This window comes from Pristis pectinata, chromosome 2, assembly GCF_009764475.1.
Source record: "Pristis pectinata isolate sPriPec2 chromosome 2, sPriPec2.1.pri, whole genome shotgun sequence".
NCBI classification, from domain to species: domain Eukaryota; kingdom Metazoa; phylum Chordata; class Chondrichthyes; order Rhinopristiformes; family Pristidae; genus Pristis; species Pristis pectinata.
Window position 1 is genome coordinate 33,324,610 of NC_067406.1, and position 25,098 is coordinate 33,349,707.

The 25,098-nt window shown below is 39.7% G+C and overlaps 1 protein-coding gene across 1 annotated transcript in view; it reads right to left on the minus strand.

Annotated features, from left to right (window-relative positions):
* Window positions 1–2,855: 2,855 nt before the first annotated feature.
* slc45a2 (solute carrier family 45 member 2) overlaps window positions 2,856–25,098 on the minus strand; it is a 34,171-nt gene continuing 11,928 nt past the window's right edge. The window contains exons 5-8 of the mRNA XM_052034138.1: window positions 21,988–22,111; window positions 10,367–10,572; window positions 7,678–7,818; window positions 2,856–2,861 (exon numbers count right to left, since the gene is read on the minus strand). Of these exons, the coding sequence (XP_051890098.1) occupies window positions 2,856–2,861; window positions 7,678–7,818; window positions 10,367–10,572; window positions 21,988–22,111 (477 nt within the window). The remainder of the gene's footprint in view (window positions 2,862–7,677; window positions 7,819–10,366; window positions 10,573–21,987; window positions 22,112–25,098) is intronic.

The following is a 25,098-nucleotide window of genomic DNA, read 5'->3' on the forward strand; positions in this document are numbered from 1 at the left end:
TTTTCTGCACTCTTTCTAGTTTAATAACATCTTTCCTATAATAGAGTGACCAAAACTGTACACAATACTCCAAGTGAGGCCTCATCAATGTCTTATATAACTGCATTATAACTTCCTAACTCCTATACTCAATGTCCTGACTCATGAAGGCCAGCGTGCCAAACACGTGTCTTCACCATTCTATCCACCTGTGATGCTTTCAGCAAATTTTGCACTTGCACTGCTCAGTCCCTCTGTTCCATAACACTCCCCAGAGCACTACCATTCACTGTACAAGTCCAACCCTGATTTGATCTCCCAAAATACAATACCTCACATTTATTGGGATTGAATGCAATTTGCCAATCTTCAGCCCACATACCAAGCTGATCTAGAGTCGCCCCCCCTTAATTTTTCATAACCTTCTACACTATTTTCAACACCACCTATTTTAGTATCATCCACAAACTTACTAACCGTGCCTTGTACATTCACATCCAAATTGTTTACATAAATTACAAACAACAAAGGTCCCAGCACCAAGCCCTGTGGCACACCACTAGACACAGGCCTCTGTCTGAGAAACAACCCTCGACCATCACCCTCTGCTTCCTACCACTGAGCCAATTATGAATCCAAATCACTGTCTTCCCCTGGATCCCATGCGATCTAACCTTCCACACTAGCCTGGCATGAGGAACCTTGTGAAAGGTCTTGCTTGAGTCCATACACACAACATCCACTGTCCTACCCTCATCTACCCTCTTGGTTACCTCCTCAATGAACTCCAAGAGATTTATCAGACACGATTTCCCACGCACAAAGCCGTGCTGACTATCCCAAATCAGACTCTGTTTCTCCAAATGTTGGTAGATCCTGTCCCTCAGCATCCTCTCCAGCAATTTACACACCACCGATGTCAGACTCACTAGCATATAGTACACATGGTAACAATAAATACAACAAACAAGTGTAAAAACAATGGAATGGTGCAAAGTTTAGTAGTGCAAACTGAGGTGGTGCAAAAAGAAATGCTAAAGTGACAATAATGAAAAACGTAGAATTAAGGGCTTGAGAATGTAGCAGCACCGCCAGGAAGGGGATGTGAAAGAGGTGATTGGTTCAGAGGTCTGATAGTAGTGGGGAAGAGGCTGTTCTTGTGTCTGGACGTACGGGCTTTCAAGCCCCTGTACCTTCTCCAAGAAGGTAGAAAAAAGGTGTGGCAGGCATCCTTGACGATACTGTTAGCCTTTCTGATGCAATGCACCCGGAAGATGGACTGGATGGAAGGAAGTGAGGAGACTGTGATGGAGTGGGCAGTGTTTACCACTCTCTGTAGGTTCCATCGGTCCAGAGCAGAGCAGTTGCCTTACCAGGCTGAAATGCAACCCATCAGGATATTTTCTACAGCCCATCTGTAGAAGTTGAAGAGAATCCTCATGGACAAGCCGAATCTTCTCACTTGCCTAAGATGATATATACACTGATTGCTTTCTTGATCACTGCATCAATATGGAGGGACCAGGAGAGGTTGTTGGTGATATGGATGCCTTGGAGCTTAAAGCTGTCAACCATCTCTACAGCAGCTCCATTGACGAAGACAGGGTTGTGTTCACTCCCCTGCTTTTATAGGTCAACACCAGCTCTTTCACCTTATTCTCATTAAGGGTTAGGTTGTTGTTCTGACACCTTTTATTTCTTCCTTTGTTTCTCATAACAGCCTGGAAAAAAATCAATCCCAGATAGCCCAAAGATCTAAGTGCAGTAGAGGAGGAGGTTTAATGATCTCAAGCAAGTTGTCAAGGTCAAGGGTATGTCATCAAATGTCATATCCACCATTATCACCCTCTGTTTAATTCACCACACTCCCATGCTCACTTACCAGCAAGCTCCATTAACCAGGATTCACATAATTTACCTCAGAGACAAACTTATCACTGTTGCAAACCTTTAATTTCACAGTTTGTACAGCATGCCATCCACATTCCCCAAGCTCATTAAGACATTGACTTGCAGAAGATGGCAAACTATGGGTGGCAACAGAAAAGAGATGAGCACACCAATGCCCTTTAAGCCCAATGGAGGAGACAGTGCCAGTTATGGCTAGGGCATAGTTAAATGCCTTCTCCCTATTTTCTCTCTGTCAGTAAATTGCCTTACTCAATGCAGCGTCTAATGATTCTTCCAATCATACTTAATGCCAAAATGAGGCCTATCTGGGTCACTGGTTACTCACAAGCCTTTAGGTCATCAAATAAGTAATTCAGCATGAACAAGGCCACTTCTTGTTGACATTAAAATCTCTGGTGAACATAATTGCACAGAAATAGAATACTCCAGTAACTAGCGTGCAAGTAATCACTGATTCATTAAATAGTACCATTCAGGGAGGTGATGAACAGGCTCCTGCATGCCATGGAAAGTGTTTTCAGCTGTGTAAGGTTAAGAGTGGATGTGGACAATGGAGTTCCAAAATAGCTACACACACAACAGATCAGTGTCACATACTGAATAATGTTCTGATCCACCTAGTTTGTGGTGGAATGACACTTCACATCACTGGAACACCTCATTCTCCTGGGCAGCCATTGCACAATGAGTTAAAACAGCTTTCAGAGTAGCAACTTGAGTGTGAGCAATGAATGTACATTCACACAGTGATAAAGTGGTTGGACATTACAATAGTATGTGTTTGTGCAATCTGTTGTTCAATCTAACAAGATAGATCAAAAAAGTACTGTAAATTTTTGCAGGCTGCTACCAATCATTAGGTGGACAGGTGCAAGACCTTTTTATAAATATGGCATCCAGTGCACTGCTTTTAAGAAGTGTGCATTGGTATCACAGGCAACATTTCACTAGTTTAAGAGAGTCGGTTATGCCTAAAAAGGAGACACAAAAAAAAGCCCAATTTTATCCTATGCTATTTAGAACTTGTGAGTCTTTATCACAAACAATTTCTGATGAAGAATCCTTAAGTTATTTTGAACAAGGATTATGTAAAAAGTAATATTAACTAGTACAATGACAATATTTTTGACTTTATGCTATGGTATAAACTGGACTACCGAATGTCAGCCACTTACAACCCATCACTCAAAGTCAAAAGTAAGTGTGAAACTAAGTCATTCAGTCTCACGGATAAAAATGATACTGTTTCAATGGTCAGAGTGGTATATTTCTGGGCCATGACAGTTTATGATTCTAAATGAACAATTATAATCACAATATCTATCCATATAGCATCACCTCAAAATACCTGCATGCTGGATCCACCATAATCCATACAGTGGATGCAACTATTGATAGGCACCCTAGTAATTGTTAATAATCACAAAAGTACACACCGCAGCAGTTTTTCTTTGCACATTATTCATAATAAATTTCCAGGACAGAATGCAAAAAATACTTTTTGTGTTATTATGCAACCAGATGCACTTATTAAAATTAGATATCTGAACTAAAAAAACTCCATTTCAGGTATTTTTCTTGACCTATTGATTAATAGCAGTGGAAGTTAAGATTGCTTTATTTGAGAACAGTTCGAAATTCAAAAGGATAAAGCATTATTTTAATTGAGGCAGGTAATTCTTTGGTACAAAGTATTTATGCACAATAAAAGCATTATAAACTGCTTGCTTTACAAACTATGCTTTCACATGTAATGTCAAAAGGCGACACACTGAAATTGTTTAAGATTATGAAAGGATGGGGCATTGCAGATAAAGCAGATTTTCAACTGTTCGTGAAGTCAAATATAAAAAAAATGTAAATGATTTAGAACAGGAATAACAAGTAGTTCTTTACATGTAGAGCTGTGTGTATTCACTTCCAGTGTTAGAGAGGGAAACGACATCAACATTAAAGATGAGATTGGATAAAGCAAAATCTGATAAGGGCTATTTACTTGAATAGATAGTAAATACTGATTGGATTAAGTAATCCATTTTGTAATTTATGCATATAATAGATTACAGTAGTCAGGTTGAAATCTCAGCCAGTCGACTTTTTAAGTCAATCTTTCTAAAGGACCTAATAAGCTTACTGTTGAATGACTCAGATAGAGAAACCAGGTATGATCAGTGGTCAGAGTTGCTTCAAATGGCCTGACATTCCTAGATGAGAGGAGGAATGATTGACTTGAGCTTCTGCCCAATATTCTATCTGGTAACTTCTAGTTAAAAGTATTCATCTATTAAAAATGAACGAAAGGACTGAGCTGTGGCATGGCAAATGATATATGGACTGATGACACTTGCTGTCATGTTTTATACTTCAAATAATAACCAGTGTGTCAAAGTCAAGAGAGAGATACCAATGTCATGCAACAGTACTTCAAGAGGTTATCAACTTGCAGGAGAGGACAGGAAATAGCCAGAAGGAGAAGAATCATTGAGAATTAAAACTTGCTTCATGAAATACTTACCTACTGGATAAATATTTAACAAGAACCTCCACATTTAGTTTTTTGTTGCATAATATTTTCAGATCAATAATAGAGCGTAACTACCAAATTATGTATCAGTTACATAGTATTTGTAATCAGATATATTAAAGGACCTACAATTGTTGTCTTCAGTCATTATTTGTCAAGAGGCCTATGAAAAGCTTTAATGCAAGAGAGATCCTTTGTTCACTAAACAGAGTTTGACAAACTTGTATTTCTGGAAGTGGAGATTAAGGAAAGAAAAGCCCATGTGTCATCTTCTGATAAATTGTGAGTTTTTACATTGTGTTGCAGGCTGATGAATGACAATTGAAAACATGCTTGTTAAATTCTGATGATGATAGTTCCCTTTAAAATATACTTCTACTGCAATCTATTTTTAAATACAGAAGTGTGATTTCAAATCACTTTGCATCAAACAAAGAAGCTCTCCTAAAATTAGGTATAAAGCAAGGTTGCACATCTCAAAGAATATTCATTGACTGATCCCATAAATGTGGAATTGCTCATTACCATTTATATGAGGGGGCCTTAACTATAGTTGGCTCTGATCTTGCCTTAGTTCATCTTCTTCTGAAACTCTTATCCATGCTTTCGTTATCCCAGGTTTCACTGTTTCAATGCACTCCTGTGTGGTCTCTCTTTTCCTTCTCTCTATAAACTTATTATCCTAACTCTGCCACCCAAGTCTATCTTGGACCAAGTTTCATTGATCTTTCAACCCTGTGCTTGCAGACCTTCACCGGCTCCCATTTAAACAACACTTCAGTTATAAAATTCTCACCCTTGTTTTCAAATTTCTTCATTGCCTTACTCTCGCTACCTCCATAACTTCTTCCAGTCCTATGATTCTCCTCTTCTGGACTCTAATGTGTCTCCAAATTTAATCATTTCACTTCATATAAAGTAAGGTGGTTATGATTGTTAGAGGTCAATCATCCTTGCGCAGGGACAACACTGCAGGAGTTCCTCTGGGCAGTGTCCTAGGTCCAACCAACTTCAGTTGCTTCATCAATTACCTTCCCTTGACCATAAAGCCATATTATGAAGCAAGTTATATAAGGACGTTAAGCAAGTTATGTAAGGAAACATAAGGATATTAGCTGATTGTTGCACCATGTTCTGTTTTTTCCCCAACTTCTCATTTAATGATACAGATGTTTCATTTGTAACTCCTTATCTAATGCTGCAAGACAAAGACAATATTCAGGGATGGGCTGCTAAATGGCAAGAAACATTTGTGCCACAAAAAAGCCAGGCAATGACCATCTTCAAGAAGAGCAGGTCTAACCACTCATCCTTGACATTATCATTGCTGAGTTCTCCACTGTCAACATCCTGGGGGTTACCAGTGACCAGAAGCCAAATGGGATGGCCATATTGGCTATAAGAGCAGGTCAGAGGTTGGCATCTTGTGGCCAGGGACTCATCTCCTGACATCCTAAGGTATTTCCACCATCTACAAGGCATGTCAAGAGCAATGATGGAGTACTCTAACCTAACTAAACGTCACCACTAGCAGCTCCCAGGGAGCTCAACATCATCAGACCAAAGCAGCTCACTTGATTGGTACCTTAAATATTCATTCCCTCCCCCACTGGTGCATGGTGGCTGTTTTGTTACCAACTACAAAATGAACTCAAGTTACTCACCTAGACTACTCAACACCTCTCAACTCAAGACCCCCATGACTGAGAAGAACAAGGCAGTGGTGCCTGGGAAGACCACCACTTGCAGTTTCACCTTCAAGTCACATGTCACCTTGATTTGTAAAGTATTACTGGTCCTTCAACATCTAAATACTGGAACTGCTTGCCCAAGAGTACTGCAGGAGTAATTGGTAATTGGTTTATTATTGTTGCATATTATTGTCACATATTATTGAAGGGGTAGTAGCTTCACTAGATGGACAGCAACAGTTCAGAAAGGTGCTCATCGCCTCTGAAGGGCATTTAGGGATGGGCCATAAATGCTGTCCTTATCATCTATGTTCAGATCCTAAAAAAGTAAGTGCCTTCAGATGCATAGGTCCGAGACCCTAAAATGCATTTCTTAATCTTATCAGTCTCTCCTTCTTTAGGACAACCTTAAAACATATCTCTTGGCCAAGTTGATGTCACTTCCCCTAATAATTTCTTATATGGTTCAATGACATAGTAGTGATTGTCCCATCATAAGTGGATTTTTATAAATGTAAGTTGTTATTTTAGTCCAACAAATAAAGCATTGGACCTGAAATCCATTTATTTCTATATCAGGTGATTGATTCAGAATTTGCACTTTTAAGGATTGCAAATTGGAATATTGGTATTTGTTTTGAAATATTATTAGAGTTGTGCAAGACAAGATCCTCCATTAATTCTTATCTTTTAGAAGCAAGTACTATATACTATTGTAAAGGTCCCACACTCCATTTCTTAATGCAGTTATAGATTTTCATATGGTATCATCTTTTACACTTTTTCTCCACTACAGAACTGAAGGCACAAAATGATCTTTGCCTCACTCACACCTCCAGGGTTAATTAAACAATATTGAGTTGTTTTCCCAATTAGGAACTGGTGGACTGGCACAAATGTGGTCAGAGAGCACTGATCAGGAAACCAAGCGATTAGAGACTCCCATTTTGTACCCATTAATTTAATTGCATAGGATATAAATATCTTAATTGTACAATTTCATGATTTTCATTTCTTGATAACTTCCAATTAGGTAATCAGTTCTAGTAGCTGCTACAGGCTACATGACCACACAATTTTCAGCAGAACTTTCCAGATAGCAATCAGCAACATGAAGTGAAGTATTGTTACTTGGTACAACCTAAGATAAACTGACAAATTACAGGCTGAGAATTAAAATCAATGGCTTCTTGGTCCGGATAGCTTAGTTTCACACCAGACTTAAGGTCAGTATGCTTGTTGATCAGAAATTTCTCCCCTACTTTCTTAAAACAGTCTCAGTGAAGCTCACATCAGCTAAAAAGTATCCTATTAAGATCCCAGAAAAGGAAGCAGATCCAGCTGGAATCATTGATCATGCTGTGCCGGAATTAAGGCAATGTTGGAGTCACTGGGAAAGGCAGAAGGGGAGGCACAGATAATAATTCAGAATGTTTAATGAAATTGAGAAAACAAAATGATCGCAACTTTGCTTTCTTTCTGTTGATCTCAGTGAACGTAGTGAACAAATAATGAGACAAAGCAACAGCCCAAAAAGGAGATGGCAGATGAAGTGATCACTACAACTCTCACGGTGCCAGCCAGGTTTACCAGAGCCCCAACTCCTGCTCCGACTACGATTTGTGCCAACTGCACCATAGAGGTGAGAGCGGCACAGTCGATACCTTTACCCCTGCTTTCATTTAAGGCCGTTCCATCATTTTCCCTTTCAATCTGAAAACAGAAAAAGACCACATCCATGTGCAAAACTGAACAATTTTATGAGCACATTATCACTTCTTTCAGTTTCAATGATATGATCTTTAAGAACACAAGAATATAAGAAACAGGAGTGTGGGTTTCCTGCAGATGCTCTGTTTCCTCCAACAGCCCAGAGACAAGCTGGTGATTTATTTGGCAAATGTAAATTATCCACAATATAGCTAAGTGGCAAAAGAATCAAATGGGGAGGATGGTGAGCATGTGCAAAAAAAATTGTAGGGCTACAAGGGAATAAGACAAGGGCAACAATGACTGATGGAATTGCTCTGCTGGAAGCTGACATGGACTCAATAGGCCAAATAGCCTCCTTCTCTGTATGTTTAGAGAAGGCCATTTGGTCCTTTGACCCTGCTGTACCATTCATCAAGATTATGGTGGACCTTCTACCTCAATGCCATTTTCCTGCTCCACCTCATACCCTTTTATCTCTTTAATGTCTGGGCATCTATGGGTTTTGAATAAAGTCAGTGACCAAACCTCCATAGTACTCCAGGGTATAGAATTCCAAAGATTCACTACCCTCTGTGTTATGTCCTAAATGGCCTTCCTTTACTCTGAGGCGATGATTCCAGGATCTATACTCCTCAAATAGGAGAATCATCCTCCCTGCATTCATTCTGTTGAGTCCGTTAAGAATTTTGTAGGTTTCAATGGGATCTCCTCTCATTCTTCTAAACTCTTCAGAATACAGGCCCAATCTAATCAATCTCTCCTTCTCTGGCAGATCCATAATCCCTGGAATCAGTCTAATTAACCTTTGTTGCACTCTCTCAATAGCAAGTATACTCTTTTTTCAGATGTCAAAAAGGTACACAATACTCTAGGTCCAGACTCATCGAGATCTTTATTCCTGTACTCAAATGCTCTCGTAATAAAGGGCAACCTACCATTTGCCTTCCTAATTGCTTGCTACATCAGTACACTGGCTTTAAATGACTTGTGTACCAACAAACCTAGCATTCTATGATCATTTCCTAGTCTCACATCAGTTAAAAAATACTCAGATTTTCAGCATTATGCACCAAAGTGGATAACTTCACATTTTCCACTTTGAACTTGTCCACTCACTCAGTTTGTACATGTCCTCTTGTAGCTTCTTTACATGCTTCTCCCTACACACAATCCTACTCAGCTTAGTATCATCAGCAAACTTGGAAATGTGATATCTGGTCCCTCAAGCAATTTGTTCGTATAGACTGAATAGCTGAGGCCCAAGTGGCACACCTCGAGTCACCTGTGATTCCTGTGGCACACCACTGGTCACAGCGTAACAACATAAGAAAAATCAGTTTACTCCCACCGTTTGCTTTCTGTCTGAATCTCAATCTACGTCAGTATATTACTCGCAATTCCCTCTGCTATATTCTCGTTGACCAACCACCTCTGTGTGGCCTTATCAAAAGCCAAATATACCACATGTACTGGTTCCCCCTTATCTACTTCACTAGTCACATCCTCAAAGAACTCAGTAAATCCTTTCATAAATCTAAGCCTACTCTACTCAACCCTCTTATTTTCATTTAAACATTTTTACTACTAAGGACATTGGGCTAACAGGTCAGTAGTTCCCCGATTTCTCTCACCCTCCTTTTTTAAAATCTTGGGTTACATTTGCAGCCCTCCAGTCCAAAGGAACAATCCCAGAATCTATGGAATTTTAGAAGATGATAAAATAATTGAATTACTAAAATATATTTTACTGCAAGGAGAACTAACAGAGGCCTGAATATTTTTGTCACATTAAGGACATGAAGTAAAAGTTGCATTCTGTGATAAACTTTGATTTTGGTGATGCTCTGAGAAATTAGGAATGGACAAGAGATGACTAATGCTGAAAGGACTGAAATTGATAGCAAAAGTCTCATAGAAAGCTACCAAACTGCAAGAAAGTTCATTATACAAGTAAGCTAGTACCAAGTTTCATTGCAACCGCCAGTAAGACCTGCTTCAGACTATAGACCCCTCAAGAATGCATAACCTATGCACAAACGGACAAAATCAATCAGTTGTAAAGATGTCCTTGTCCATTTTGACTGGCTCAATTATGGAATTATACATTGCAGAAATTTAGGAAATAAAATATTCCTGAACATCTGAAAAACTTAAGTATTGCCCCAGTGAACAAAAGTTCTGGTGAATTAACCATTTTGAAGATATTATTTACTTTAACATGTTCATACTTTAACTAAGGAACAAAGGGTCTTGACTCTGACTTGGCCTCAGGTTCAAAAGGACACACATGCTGAAGCAAAGCTTATATTCCCATTTCATTAAAGTATTATACCACAGCAAGGTTAATTCATAATAAATTAAGATATGCTTTTTATCTTAAGTTACCTGCAGATAAATTGAAACCTTCTAAATTGTCAGGATTTGTGACAGGGAGAACATGATGTATTCCACTTGGCCCAAAGTAGATTCAAGTCAAGTTCCCAGAAGAAAACAAGATAATTCTGATTCAATACAAGGTCTACTCTTTCTTTTACATTTCAGTTCTTACCTTTTCCATTCTGTGGTACTCAGATATCAAGTTAAAGGGAACAGTATAAAGTGTACTTGACATTGCTCCAAATATTGAACAAAGGACCAGGGTAGAGAGAACATTAGGAAAGAGGGCAATCAATCCAGTTCCAATGCCAAACAGAACATATCCCAAAAAATACAATCCTTTTAATCCAGTTACAGGCAAAATGATCTTCTGTATATCTGGAAGAGCAAAAAACAATTAACATTTTCACAGCCACTGCATGACACAATACTGCAAATGCCAACGATCGGAAATAATTGCAGAAAGTATTAAAAAATATAACTGACAGTTAACCTCATGGAAATGAAACATAGTTATAATTTTGTTATGATACTCTGTTAGAATTCATCAGAAATTTGAGACCTAATTATATGCCATACTTAAAATGATGACCAAATTGACAAGTCTGGCATTTCAATGGACTGGATTGAGTTGGAGCTATCCTGCTGCCCAGAGACGTTACCCACAGTCCATGCACTTGCCTGGTCCTGATGCAAGAGCCCCAATCTCACTGGCCCTCTATATTCCTGAGTTAGGCTGGGAGGTAGTAATTTGGTCTCAGATGGCACAGTGCAGAGACCCCACCGTTGGAACATCACTGACAGGCTTTGACAAAACCTAAGGGGTGAAGCTTTGCCATTTGTCAAAACAATCTAGGATTTTAATTGCTCTTAAATGCTTTTGGCATTTAAAGCACATGAAGTACTTAGAAATAATAGCATTATCAAAAGAGGCTACAGAGGGTTGCAGACTCAGCCAGCTCCATCACAGGCGCAACCCTCCCTGCCATTGAGGACATCTTCAAGTATCAGTGTCTCAAAAAGGCATCATCCATCATTAAGGACCCTCAGCACATGGGACATGCCCACTTCACGTTACTACCATCGGGGAGGAGGTACAGGAGCCTGAAGACACACACTCAACATTTCAGGAACAGTTTCTTCCAGTCCATCAGATTTTTGAACAGTCCATGATCCCATGAACACTACCTCATTATTCCTCTTTTGCCCTATTTATTTATTTTTGTAACTTATAGTAATTTTTACGTATTTGTGTCTTGCACTGTACTGCTGCTGCAAAGCAACAAACTTCACGACATATGTCAGTGATAGTAAATCTGATTCTGATTCTGACACACCTTTCCCCTTGCATTTTAATTTTTAAACTCAGAATCTTTCTTGAACTCCTGTGCTATGGAATGCATTGCCTGAAAGTCAGGTGGATACAGATTCAATTGTGGGTTTTAAAAGGAACTGAATGGATTAGTGAAGGTGAAAATTTGCAGTGCGATGGGGAAAGAGTGAGAGAGCAGGGATCTACAAAGAGCTACCAAAGGCTCAATGGTCTTCAAGGCTCCTTCTGTGTTGTAGCAACCGTCAGGGTCAGAATATGTTAGTCTTCTCTCCGCCTGGCATTACAACTTGCAGTCACTCCATACCTGTACTTGACTAGTCCAGATGGAGAGGGCCAATTGCACCAACCCAAGGCACCAAACACTCCAAATGTAGTCTTAGACGGCAGAGTGAGAAAGCCCTGCCCTTTGTCAGCTGTCTCTAGATTACTGTTGCCAATAACAGCACTAATTTAACAAGGGTTAAATGTCTCTGCCATTCAGATACAGTACATCTAAAAACTATAAAAAATTCTGTAAAGAATTACTTCAAAAATAATTTAAAATACTATCATCCCTCACAGAAACACACAATTATTTAAATACATTATATTGAAATAGTTAAATAAAGGAACTTACCTTTTTCTCTGTATTTGCATCCTACAATCAGCATTGAAACTAATGGAGTCTTAGATCCTGAGAGACAATTCCCCAGCATAAATGCTGGATAATTCAGCAAGACTGGTTTTTGCTAGTGGACTTTATGTGTAATCTAGCAGCAAAATATACTAACAAATCTGGCAATGCTGCATTGGTCATTAAGTCTGGACTTCTACATTGGAAAGCCCATGCACATGAGTTCTAGAGGTATTGCTAATGGCTGGCAGTTCCATTCTTTAGCCATTGGGATCTGGCCCAAAAATTCTCTGGGATTGATAATGTGCATAAAGTCAGTTGAAGGATTATTGCCATTTTTTGGAGGAAAAGACCCCAACAACAGAAAATAGATTCTGCCCTAAGCCAACATAACTGAATTTAAACAAGTCTGGATATGGTAACATTGTTTCAGCCACCTTGCGTGTACATTATTACGTAAATTTGATATCAATCAAGGTTTGTGACCACACTACTGTTGCTAATTGAGATACCTTACTGGCTATTATGTAAAGATTCACTGCAGCAGATATCAGATTCAAAATTCATACCTTCCCCACTGAATATTGATCTTTCTTAAGTCAATCTTGGAAAGAGTTGTTCAGTGTCTTTTCTTTGCCAAGTCCCAGTGATAATAAAAATATATATGGTTTCTCTCTAACAAAATATCAGCAACCTTTTTCCCAAGCAGTAGTTGCAAAAATGACTGAAAGAAGGTTACTGTTGTTTCTGAGAATTACTTGGTGGGTTAATTGTCCAAGTATACATACAGGAACACAAAAAAATAAGAGCAGGAGTAGGCCACCAGGTCTCTCAAGCCTGCCCCAGTATTCAATATGCTCTTGGCTAATAGAGTCATAGAGTCATACAGCATAGAAACAAGCCATTCAGCCCACCATGTCCACACTGACCAGTGGGCTCCTATCTGTATTAGTCCCATCTTCTAGCACTTGGCCCATAGTCCGTATGTACAGGCAATTTAAATATTTATCTAGACATGTCTTAAACACTGTCAGTGACTTCGCTTCCACCACTCTCTGGGAGAAAAAGGTCCCGCTCAGATCCCCTCTAAATCTCTTACCCACTAACTCTAAATCTGCACCCTCTAGCTTTATTCACCTCTGATAAGGGGAACAGTTTCCTGCAGTCTACCCTATCATAATTTTATATACCCCAATTATGTCCCCTCTTAACTTCCTCCTCTCCAGGGAAAACAGGCCTACCGTCTCCAGTCTCTTCTCATAACTGAACTGCTCCATCCCAGGCAACATCCTGGTGAATCTTCCCTGCACCCTCTACAGCGCTATTGCATTTTTCCTACAGTGTGACCAGAACTGCATGCATGTACTCCAGATGAGGTCTGACCCATGTTTTATAAAGCTGGAGCATAATCTCTTACATTCAATGCCCCGACTAATGCAGTCAAGTATTCCATATGCCTTCTTAACTGCATTATCTACACATGCTGCCACCTTCAAGGATCTTTGAACTTGCAAGCCAAGATTGCTTTCTTTGTCAATGCTCCCTAGGACCTTATCATTCCTGGTGTATGTCCTGGCTTTATTGGTACTTCCAGAATGCATCACCTCACATTTATCAGGATTAAACTCCATCTGACATTTTTCAACCAATTTCACCAACACATCAACATCAGCATAAGCCTACTCTCCATTCTGTCAACTCTATGAATCTTTCTGTCATCTGAAAACTTACTGATCATGCTTCCTACATCCACATCCAAATCATTCACGTATATTACAAACAGCAAGAGCCCCAGCACTGATTCCTGTGGAACACCACGAGTCACAGGCATACAATCACAAAACTGTCTCCTATTGCCAAGCCAATTTTGGATCCAACTTACTAACTTGTCCTGGATCCCATGGCCCTAACCTTTTGGACTAGTCTCCCATGTGGAACCTTGTTGAAGGCCTTACTAATCTATGCTGGCCTCAACTCCTCTTCAGTGCCAGTTCCCCATAGCGCTCAATTCCCTGATCTTTCAAATATTTACTTACCTCCACCTTAAATACTTCTAATGATGTAGCCAAAACAAGCACTCCATCACAGCAAGAATTACCAGTAGGACAATATGTAATGTGATTAAAGCAATAATAGAATATAACTCCAGCTATTTAGATATAACAATTCCAAAGTCAGGAATAATTTAAAGGAACATATCACTTGTAACATCAAACTCAAACCTAGTCTGACATGGTTGTAAGTTTACATTGATTGGTGTGGATTTCCTGCTGTGGTGCTAGCTCTGTTGTAGCATTATGCCTGTACATTTGGCTGAATTCAGAACTTTATTTTCAAGAATCAAGGATTTTAACGTAAATGAGATGCTAGTCCTGGACACACCAAATGAATATAAAATTCATAAGTCATCAGAATTAAATTATGCTTATCTTTATCTCAGAATGGTGAGATTAGAGACAAGCCTTGGTCATCACTGACAAAAATTATGTTGAAATTTGGAATCAGGATGACCTTATTCAATAAGAAAATAGACACACCTGACTTCAGATGCATTAATTTTACACTAAATGAAAACTAAAGGTTCAATTTTCATAAATAAACAAAGACTTCCAAAATAATATTATAAAAATAACACAGAATCAGAAGGGAACATTCTCCTTGATCAACCTCCTTTGAACAATTCAGTATTGCCCAGAGCTCAGAAGTCATGGGCCCCAACTCAGAGACTATGTAAATACTCCAAGACAACTTTTGTACTATTGTAGATAAAATGTAGGTCGGATATGCCAAGCTTCAAATGACATTTTGAACCAAGGACCCGACTATTACCCAAGTGAAGATAAAATATCTACTGAGGCCTTTTAAAGGGCCTCACAGTGGCCTCCAGCTCATGGAGCCTCTGCCTCACAGCTCCAGTGACCCAGTTCAATCCTGATCTTGGATGCTGTCTATGTAGATCTTGCATATTCTCCCTGTGGCCATGTGAATTTCCTCCAGGTTCTCCAGTTTCCTGCCACATCCCAAAGACATACGGGTTGGAAGGCTAATTGGTCACTATAGATTGTCCCAAGTATGTGTGGTAGAATCTGCATGTAGTTGACCGAAAAGTGGAGAGAAAAATGGGATTAGTGTAAATGGGTGCTTAGTGGTCAGTACAGACTCAGTGGGCTGAAAGGCCTTTTCCATGTAGTATGGCTCTATTTGGTGAACAGGGGATTTGCTTTGTTCAACAAGTAATCTTCAACCAACACCACCAACATTAATTATTTACTTAATTGTGGGGCTTCATTTGTAAACAAATATGCTTATATTACAACATTGACTGCACTTGATGAGTATTTCATTGCTTGTGAAGTACATTAGAACATCTTGAGAGCCTAAAAGTACTTTATAAATGTACTGGATCTTTGTTCTGTCGAAGAATGTTGCTGGATCACCCGAAGATTTTTGACAAAATTCATCCAAGAAGATGAAGTAATGTATCAAATTTGCAGGTAAGACTAAGTTGGGAGGGGAAATCAGAGAGGTGGGTTGAAAATGACAGAAAAAATTGGACAAGATATGTAAATTATAGGGTCATACAGCATGGAAACTGGCTCTTCAGCATCATGAGTCTGTGCCAACCATGAGCAGCCACTCACTTTAATCCTACCCTAATCCAATTGTATTCTCTGTATATTGCCATCAATCGCCCCTCCGCTCACCTACACATTAGGGACCATTTACAGTGCCACTTAACTTACCAACTCTAAAATCTTTGGGATTTAGAAGGAAACCGGAGCACTCAGAGGAAACACACTGGGGCATAAGGAGGACATGCAAACTCCACACAAACAGTACCAGAGGTCAGAATTGAACCCAAGTCATTGGAACTGTGTTGCAGCAGTTCAACCAGCAACACCATCCTGCCACCCTATAATAATGGCAGATGAGGGTGAAAAGATTCACAAGAATGTTGCCTGGACTCGAAGGTTTGAGTTATAAGGAGAGATTGGATAACCTGGGACTGTTTTCCCTGGAATGAAGGAGGCTGAAGTGTGTCCTTATTGTGGTTTATAAACTTATGGAAGGCATAAATAGGGTAGGTAGTCACAGTCTTTTTCTCAGGGTAGGGGAGTCTGAAACTAGAGGGCATAGATTTAAGCTGAGAGGAGAAAGATTTAAAGGGGATCTGAGGGGCAGGTTTTTCACACAGATGATGTTGGGTACATGGAATGAGCTGCCAGAGGAGGTAGTAGAGATGGTTACAATTACAACATTTAAAAGACATTTGGACAGGTACATAGATAGGAAAGGTTTAGAGGCCAAACACAGGCAAATGGGATTTGTGTAGATAGGTATCTTGATTGGCATGGATGAGATGAGCTGAAGGGCATGTTTCCATGCTGTATAACTATAAATCTATACATCTCCTTATGAACTTTATAGATGCTCAATTAAAGTTCCACATGCTGGAAGAAAATAAATATGTGATAAATACTTCATGAATGTTGTTGAAATAGCTGAGGGCGAGACCAAGAACGACCAAAGATCAACTCTGAACACACGCATCCTCTGCAATGTGGCCATCAACGTTGCCAAAGGAACCTTGAACTCCTTGGCTAAAATAGTGGGGTGCACTTCAGAGTAAAGCAAGAAACTGAAAGGTCGTTGAAAAATTATTGATCTCTCTCTATAGATGGTGTCTGACCTACTGAGTATTTCCAGAAGCTGAGACCAATATTTTCAGTGCTCTGATCACAATGTTGTAAGAATGAGATTTCTATTCTAGGACAGTGCAGAAAGCCAGCTAATACCTTAGGCATAGTGTTAAGCTATGAAGGAAACATAGAGAGACTTGAACTTCTTAATCTTGATAGAAAATTGTTTAACAGATTACAGTAACATCAATAGAACAAGGTTAAATTAGATTAGTTAAATTTTGAAGTAACATCAAGAAATTCCAAATACAAAAGGCCATCAATTTATGGAACCTAAATTCAGGAATAACTTATTATTTTAAAAAAGACAATTGGATTGAAAAATGAGTGGAGTTAATTTTTTTCTCCATGTGTGGGAATTATATGGAGTTGAATTCATAATTATGTTATAAGCTTATGTAGGTAACTCTGTGAATCTTTGGATCATGCATTTTGCATGTAATATTCTACCTGGGTGAGAACATTTTTGCTTCCAAGCACTTTAAAAAGACTGAACTGTTAATCATTCTGGCAAAAGCTTGTTTCAGTTCCAAGGAATAGTACTAAACATAGGAGAGGCTGGTGAGTGCTCCGATCAACAATGTATTATAACCATTAACTCTAATCTAGTATCAGTCCACTTCACTGCAATTTATAATTCTACCAATTTTGTAACTGAACTTGAGAGGCTATTTCAGCTTGATGAATGTGTGATTCTTGTACAGTACTTCTTTATCCAGAAATACTGAAGCAGCAGACAATGATACATAAATTCTGCTGTGCAATTTACCATAATTGGAATAATTCTTAACCAGTCCACTAGAAGGTGGCAGAGCTGAAGTGGAAACGACAGTCCCTTCTCACTCTAGACACATTTTTCCAAAGCCTCACTTCTGCTAAGTTATATCATGTCAAATACCATATGATACAAGTGGCAAAGTTTCTTCTCACCAAGCTCAACTGGTTATCCATTCTAAGATAATGAAAATTTTATTCATTATATTTTATTCATATATCCTTATGATATAGGAGGTCATTGAGTCAACACCAGCTGTCAGATCAATTCTATTCCTCTGCTTACTTCCTAGTAACCAATTCAAAACACATATCCATGAATAACCCCTGATCCTCACACCAGCCACCTACACTTGGATTAATTTATAGTAGTCAATTGAACAACCAACCAGGACACCTTTGTGATGCGGGAGTAAACCCACATGGGAGAACATGCAAATTACACACTGATAGCAGTGGAGGTCAGAATCGAACCCCAGTCATTGGAGCTGTGAGGCAGATACAATACCACCGGAGTGCCACTGGAGAAAAGTTAGCCCATCTTTAACCAATGTTTCTATGGTGCGTTTCCAAATAAATACCCTGGAAGAATCTTATTTTCACCTTGAAATCCCTTCACAATCTCAGTAGTAGATTTGTAGATCTATTATATTTGGACTTCCAAAAGATATTCAACAAGGTTCCTCACAAAGGGTTAAGTTATATTATAAGAGCCTGCGCTGTTGGATGCAATATATTGCCATGGATAGAGGGCTGGCCTACAGATAGCAAGTGGGGATAAGCATCATTTTCAGGTTGGTAACCTATGACCACTGGGCTACCACAGAGATCAGTACTGAGATGGCAAATGTTTACGATGTATATTAATGATCTGGAAGAAGGAAGTGAATATACAGCAGCCAAGTTTGCAGATAACTCAAAAAGAGGTTGAAAGGTGAATTGCGAGCAAGATATAAACAGTTTACGGGGAGATATTGATCATTTAAGAGAATGGGCAAAAAGTTGACAAATGGAGTATGATATGGGAAAATGTGAGGTTTTTAATTTGGGGGCAAAAATAAAAGAACAGAGTATTATTTAAATAGAGATAAAATACAGAAAGTTGCAGTGCAAAGGTATTTGTGGGTCCTTATGCATGAAACACAGGAAGCTTGCACGTAAGTGCAGTGGGTAATGGGGCTAATTGAATGTTGGCCCCTACCTTAAGGGGTTTGGAGTGTAAAACTATAGAAGTCTTATTGCACATGTGCAAGGCAATAGTAAATCTGCTTCTAGATTACTGTGAACAATTTTAGTCCCCCAATTTAAGAACAGATATTATTTCATTATAGGCAGTTTAGAGAAGAATCGCTAAGAGGATCCTAGGTATAGAGGGATTATCCTATGAGAAAAGGTTAAACATACTGGAGTTTAGAAGAAGGAAAGGTGATCGTATTGAAATCTTCACCAATATCCTTTATGACCCATAAGAAGCCTTTGCCATAGATGAGCAGGCCTTAGACTGTTGTCCAGGGCCATGAAGGAGCATCTGGGATAGCTGGCTGTAGGTGCAAGTGAGTATACGAATTCATCGTGAGAGGTAACTTGGTGTCCTTTTGAAAGAAGGCATCAATGTCCCAAAACTTGTACACCAACAACATCCCAGAGTACTGGTTAGACAATGGCATGACAGTTTTCTGGCACCGAGACTACACAACCATTGTTTTGACCTCTGGACCCAGAGGTTACCTCGGCTGACAGACCCTAAATGTCTGGGCCCTCCTGTCTTCACACTTCACCTTGAAGTTATCTCTCTGTGTAATCTGTGCAGGACTCTGCCCAGGAAGAAGAGAGATGGCGAGTGTGTGTGTGAGGGGGTGCTTCGTAGCACATCACTGCTCCTGAACAAGAGATCTCAGTTCCCACATGACATAGCTCTGCTCCTGCAGGAGTGCAATCAGCCTACATGTACTAGAGAAACAAAGGACTACAGATGCTGGAATCTAGATGAAAAACACGATGATGCTGGAAGAACTCAGCAGGCCAGGCAGGATCCCTGGAGGAAAGAAGGCAGTCAACGTTTCAGGTCAGGACCCTTCTTCAGGTCTGAAGATAGGAAAAGGGGAAGCCCAATATATAGGAGGGAAAAGCAGAGCAGTGATAGGTGGACAAAAGAGGGGAGGTAGGCTGGGCACAAGGTGGTGATAGGTAGATGCAGGTAAGAGATAGTGATAGGCAGGTGTGGGGAAGGAGGGGAGAGCAGATCCACTGGGGGATGGGTCAAAGGTAAGGAGAGGAAAAAAGAGGGGGCCAGAAAAAGAGAGGGAGGCTAGGAAAGGGAAGAAAAGAAGAAGCATGGTTGTGGGGGCAGTGTGGAGAAGAGGTGTGGAGATGACTTAATATGGGAGAATTCAATGTTCATGTCATTAGGCTGCAAGATTCCAAGATGGAAAATGAGGTGCTGTTCCTCCAGTTTGCGCTTGGAATTCTCCTGGCAGTGGAGGAGGCTGAGGACTGACATATCAGTGATAGTGTGGGAGGGGGAGTTGAAGTGACTGGCAACGGGGAGATGCAGCTCGTGGTTACAGACAGAGCTCAGGTGTTCTGCAAAACAGTCACCAAGTCTGCGTTTGGTCTCACCAATGTAGTGGAGGCCACACTTGGAGCACTAAATGCAGTAGATGATATTAAGGGAGATGCAGGTGAATCTCTATCTCACCTGAAAGGACTGTTTGGGTCCCTGGATGGAGGTGGTGTAGGGGCAGATGTTGCACCTATGGCGGGGGCAGTAGAAAGTACCTGGGGTGGAGTCACTAGATGTTGTTTGTGCCTCCATATAAACGCTGTGTGTCAGAATTATTATTGATTACAACAAAGAAGATTGTGTGACCTCCAGAGTAGAGGTCATAGTCTTCTAGCTCCAATTTCGTCCATTGTGCTCTTCATCACAATCACCATTCTCCCTCCCCGTTCTCTCCCTCCAATGACCCCTCCTGCTCTGCCCAACCTTCCCTCTCTACACCCTCCTCTGCAGAAGAGGGGGAAACAAGTGGCCTCTCCCAAAACTCTGCAGAGACAAAATAGAGGACAGTTGTAAGTTGCAGCAGATACATCTTTTGGGTGTTGCTTGTGCACAGATAGTAATGACAGTATTTACTGTTGATCAAATCAATGAGGCTGCAGTAATAACTGAAATATTATCAGTAAGCAAATCTACACATTGCACATAGGAATTATGCTTGAAGTGACTTGGGACTCAATGGCTCCTTTATTCTATTTGTCAGGGACAGAGACTGCATTTATGAGCATCTCGCACCTGCTCCCATGTGGATAGCCTCCTCTCATCCTTCCCTGTTTTTCCCAAATAGAGATGAAGGTATTGAGTAAGACTGTGTGAAACGTATGTCTCTTTTCCTTTCCCTTGCAGCCCTCTCTCCTCCATGGCAACCATAGGGTGTATTGCTTTTGTCTGGCTGCTACGGAAGTGTGCCTTTCAGGGCTGATGCTCTTCCATCATTGATGCGCAACAGTGTTTGTAGCAGAACCAAATGCCATGTGGTCCCATTAGGAACCATGCAGGTCCCATTTTAATCTTGCTGTAAACAAATCTAATGCTGTTTTAAATGCCTCTTTGGCCAATTTAACTTTTTTTGTCTGTGGGAGATCCAATCTGACATTAGTAAAAAAACACAGCACTTTATGGTATCAAAGCAGGATAAAATCCAATTTCTAGTCTTTCTTTTGTTTGGTCTGTTTTTGCAGATGATGACATTCTTCAATCAACCCTACTGAATCTTGCTATCCAGCAACTTGAGATAGATTTTCAATAATTAAGTACTGGGGAAATCTACGTTATTGTCTGCCTACAGATATTTTTTGCCAGGGTACTGAGCAAATGAACCATGTGGTGTAATATTGCCTCTTCAAGCGCTTATCTGATTATAGGAACCCTATCAATGGTGGTGTGGGTAGCAACCATGAAAGAAAACCTATCTTCTTGGAAGAATTGTGAAAGCAGAGAAAATATGATGTAAATAATGCAGTTTAGATATGAAGGATGCAGAGTCCACAAGATGAAATAATTAAAATCACACAAAAACAAAAATTATGTTAGATTTGCTTTGATTAAAAATTGTATGTACTCATTGATTATTAAGCAGTTGATAATATAAATTACCAATTAATGATGAATGAAAGGGTCAGAAATGTTCATCACATTAAGCCTGATGTTTATAATCACAACAATATTTTTATTGTCTGTTAAAACTTCTAACTTGATATTTAAGTAAGGGTTTGCATTTGAGATGAAAGACTCATAAATCTTTAACATTATTGAAAAAATAGGCACTTAGCAAGCAAAACAGATATTGAAGGATTCAACTTCTAAGACTTACATGAGTATAATGCTGAGAAAATTGCATTAATGCACAAGCCCCAGCATCCTACTTCAACACCTTGCTCATAGATAATATATGCGGTAGTGTTGTGTTCAGCATATGGATCACCATTATACACAACCTGAAAGATTTAAGCAAAGGGATATTGAGAAAATGTTATTATAAAAGCATGTGCAGTCAGACAAAAATGTTGTCCGTGTGGTATGTGAAATAGAAACATTTTAAAAAATCATTAAATGATTACTAGATCCCATCAGGATTAAGGCTGGGATATCTCAGAATGCAAAATAATACCATGAGTGGTAAATGAGAAAATTTACATTTTGAAAACTTTCTGTAGCTTGAAATTTTTCCTTATTTCTTTCTCTGTAAGCTTTTAAATAACCTTGGGATTTACAGAAGACGCAGAAGGTCAGGAGGCATGGGATCCAGGGAAACTTGGCTGCGTGGATTCAGAATTGGCTTGCTTAGAGAAGGCAGAGGGTGGTTGTAGATGGAGCATATTCTGCCTGGATGTCAGTGACCAGTGGTGTTCCACAGGGTTCTGTTCTGGGACCCCTGCTCTTTGTGATTTTTATAAATGACTTGGATAAGGAAGTGGAGGGGTGGGTTCTTAAGTTTGCAGATGACATGAAAGTTGATGGTGTTGTGGATAGTGTGGAAGGTTGTTGCAGGTTACAACAGCACATTGATAGGATGCAGAGCTGGGCTGAGAAGTGGCAGATGGAATTCACCCAGAAAAGTGTAAAGTGATTCACTTTGGAAGGTCGAATTTGAAGGCAGAGTACATGGTTAATGGCAGAATTCTTAGCAGCGTGGAGGAACAGAGGGATTTTGGGGTCCAAGTCCATAGATCCTTCAAAGTTGCCACGCAAGTTGATAGGGTTGTTAAGAAGGTGTGTGGCACGTTAGCCTTCATTAGTCGGGGGATTGAGTTCAAGAGCTGCGAGGTAATGTTGCAGCTCTATAAAACCCTGGTTAGACCACACTTGGAGTATTGTGTTCAGTTCTGGTTGCGCCTCACTATAGGAAGGATGTGGAAGCTTTAGAGAGGGTGCAAAGGAGATTTACCAGGATGCTGCCTGGATTGGAGAGCATGTCTTATGAGGATAGGTTGTGCGAGCTAGGGCTTTTCTGTTTGGAGAGAAGGAGGATGAGAGGTGACCTGAGTGTACAAGATGATGAGGCATAGATTGAGTGGACAACCAGAGACATTTACCCAGGGCGGAAGTGGCTAACACGAGGGGGCATAATTTTAAGGTGATTGGAGGAAAGTACAGGGGCGATAAGAGAGGTAAGTTTTTTACACAGAGAGTGCTGGAACGCACTGCTGGGGTGCTGGTAGAGGCAGATACATTAGGGACAGTTAAGAGACTCTTAGGCACATGGAAGATAGAAAAATGGAGGGGTAAGTGGAAGGGAATGGTTAGATTGATTTTAGAGTAGGTTAAATATTGTGCCCCAAAGGGCCTGTGCTGTGCTGTAATATTCGAAGTTCTATATGTAATGCATATGTTAAGGGCAGTACATGCACAGTAAAATACTGTGAAATGGTCTTTATAGAATCTCCTTGTGCCTTTGCCCTTTTCCAATCAACATATGTTTGTTAGGTAACCAATCAAATCAGCAACCAATTATTATAAATAAAAACAGAAAATGCTAGAAACACTCAGCAGGTCAAGCAGCATCTGCGAGAAGGGAGTTAATCATTCAGGTGAAAGATCCTTTATCAGAACTGGAAAAGTGTAAAAAAAAACAAATTAGTTTTAAGTTGCAGAGAAGCTCAGGGAGGGATGGATCAGAAAAAATGGAGTATCTTTGAAAGGAAGAGGCCAGGCCCTGGTGATTCCTATCTTTACAGAGACACTTGTTTAAATTGGTAAATTGGTTATTATTGTCATACATATCGAGGTACAGTGAAAGACTTTGTTTTGCATGCCATCCATACAGATCATTTCATCACATCACTGCAAGGGAAAAGAAATAACAGAATGCAGAATATAGTGTTAATGAGGGAAGTTATAGAGAGCAAGTGAAAACAAGCAAATGGTCACGTAAATCTGTGAAACACAGGACACAGTTGTTGAAACTTGACACCTAAAGAAGAATGCTGGAAATGTCCAGCATATCGAAAAGTGTCTGTGGAGAGAGAAAAACAGAGTTAATATTATAGACAGATATTAGATATGAGGTAGGGTGGGGACAGTGGCCAGGGGTGTGTGGGGCAGGGTAATTTTTTTTCTTTGGTTGCTATTATTAAACACTTATAACGATTTTGGCTTTGGTTGCACTCAAGTCCAATAAAATTTGGCTCCATTAAAATCAAGTTAGGTTAAAAAGAGCTGTCGGAACCCAATGGGGTAACAAAGCCAAACTTAAATACTACTACTTTTTCAGCTGCTCCTAAATCTGGCTTAGGATCAAGAAAGATCAAGTGGGATGTTAGTGATGAAATCACGTCAATTTCAACTGCCTGGTTCCCAGAGGTTGGATAGGATTAAATATGCCTTTAATAACAGATGCTGTACTGTTACCATTCCCATCAGTTGAAAAAACTATAGGTAGCAATTTATTTAACATGTCCAGAAACTCCTGTTTATCCTCATTTAGTTCAGATGAACCCAACTTGTTTGGACATTATCCTCGACTGCTCTCTTGATAGCATTTTATTGGGAAATCAATTTGACCATTATATTTTGTATTTCAGGCTATGTCCTGTCAACACTCATCTTTTAATCTGCTCTTTACAACCACACTCTTCATTCTCTTGAAAAATTTCACAAATCTTTTACTTAACTTTTTACTTTTCTTTCTGATCCATGTTTAGATCATATTTATTCACTTTGTCCCTGCCACTGCCTTTGTCAATGTTCTTCCATGTCTTGGAATTCTACTGTTCTGAAACATTTGAAAACTATTCAAAATGAATTAAAAAATACAAAATGCTAACAATTACACTAGATCACCAGAATTACTTAAAAATATTCCCATTAATATTTTGCTATCAAGGCCACCAGTGCGATGCTGAAATCAGCAGAGCCCATGCTTTTCTATATTTCACCATTCTTCATGATCTCCAGGTCAGCTCACTCTGCAAGCACCTGCGAA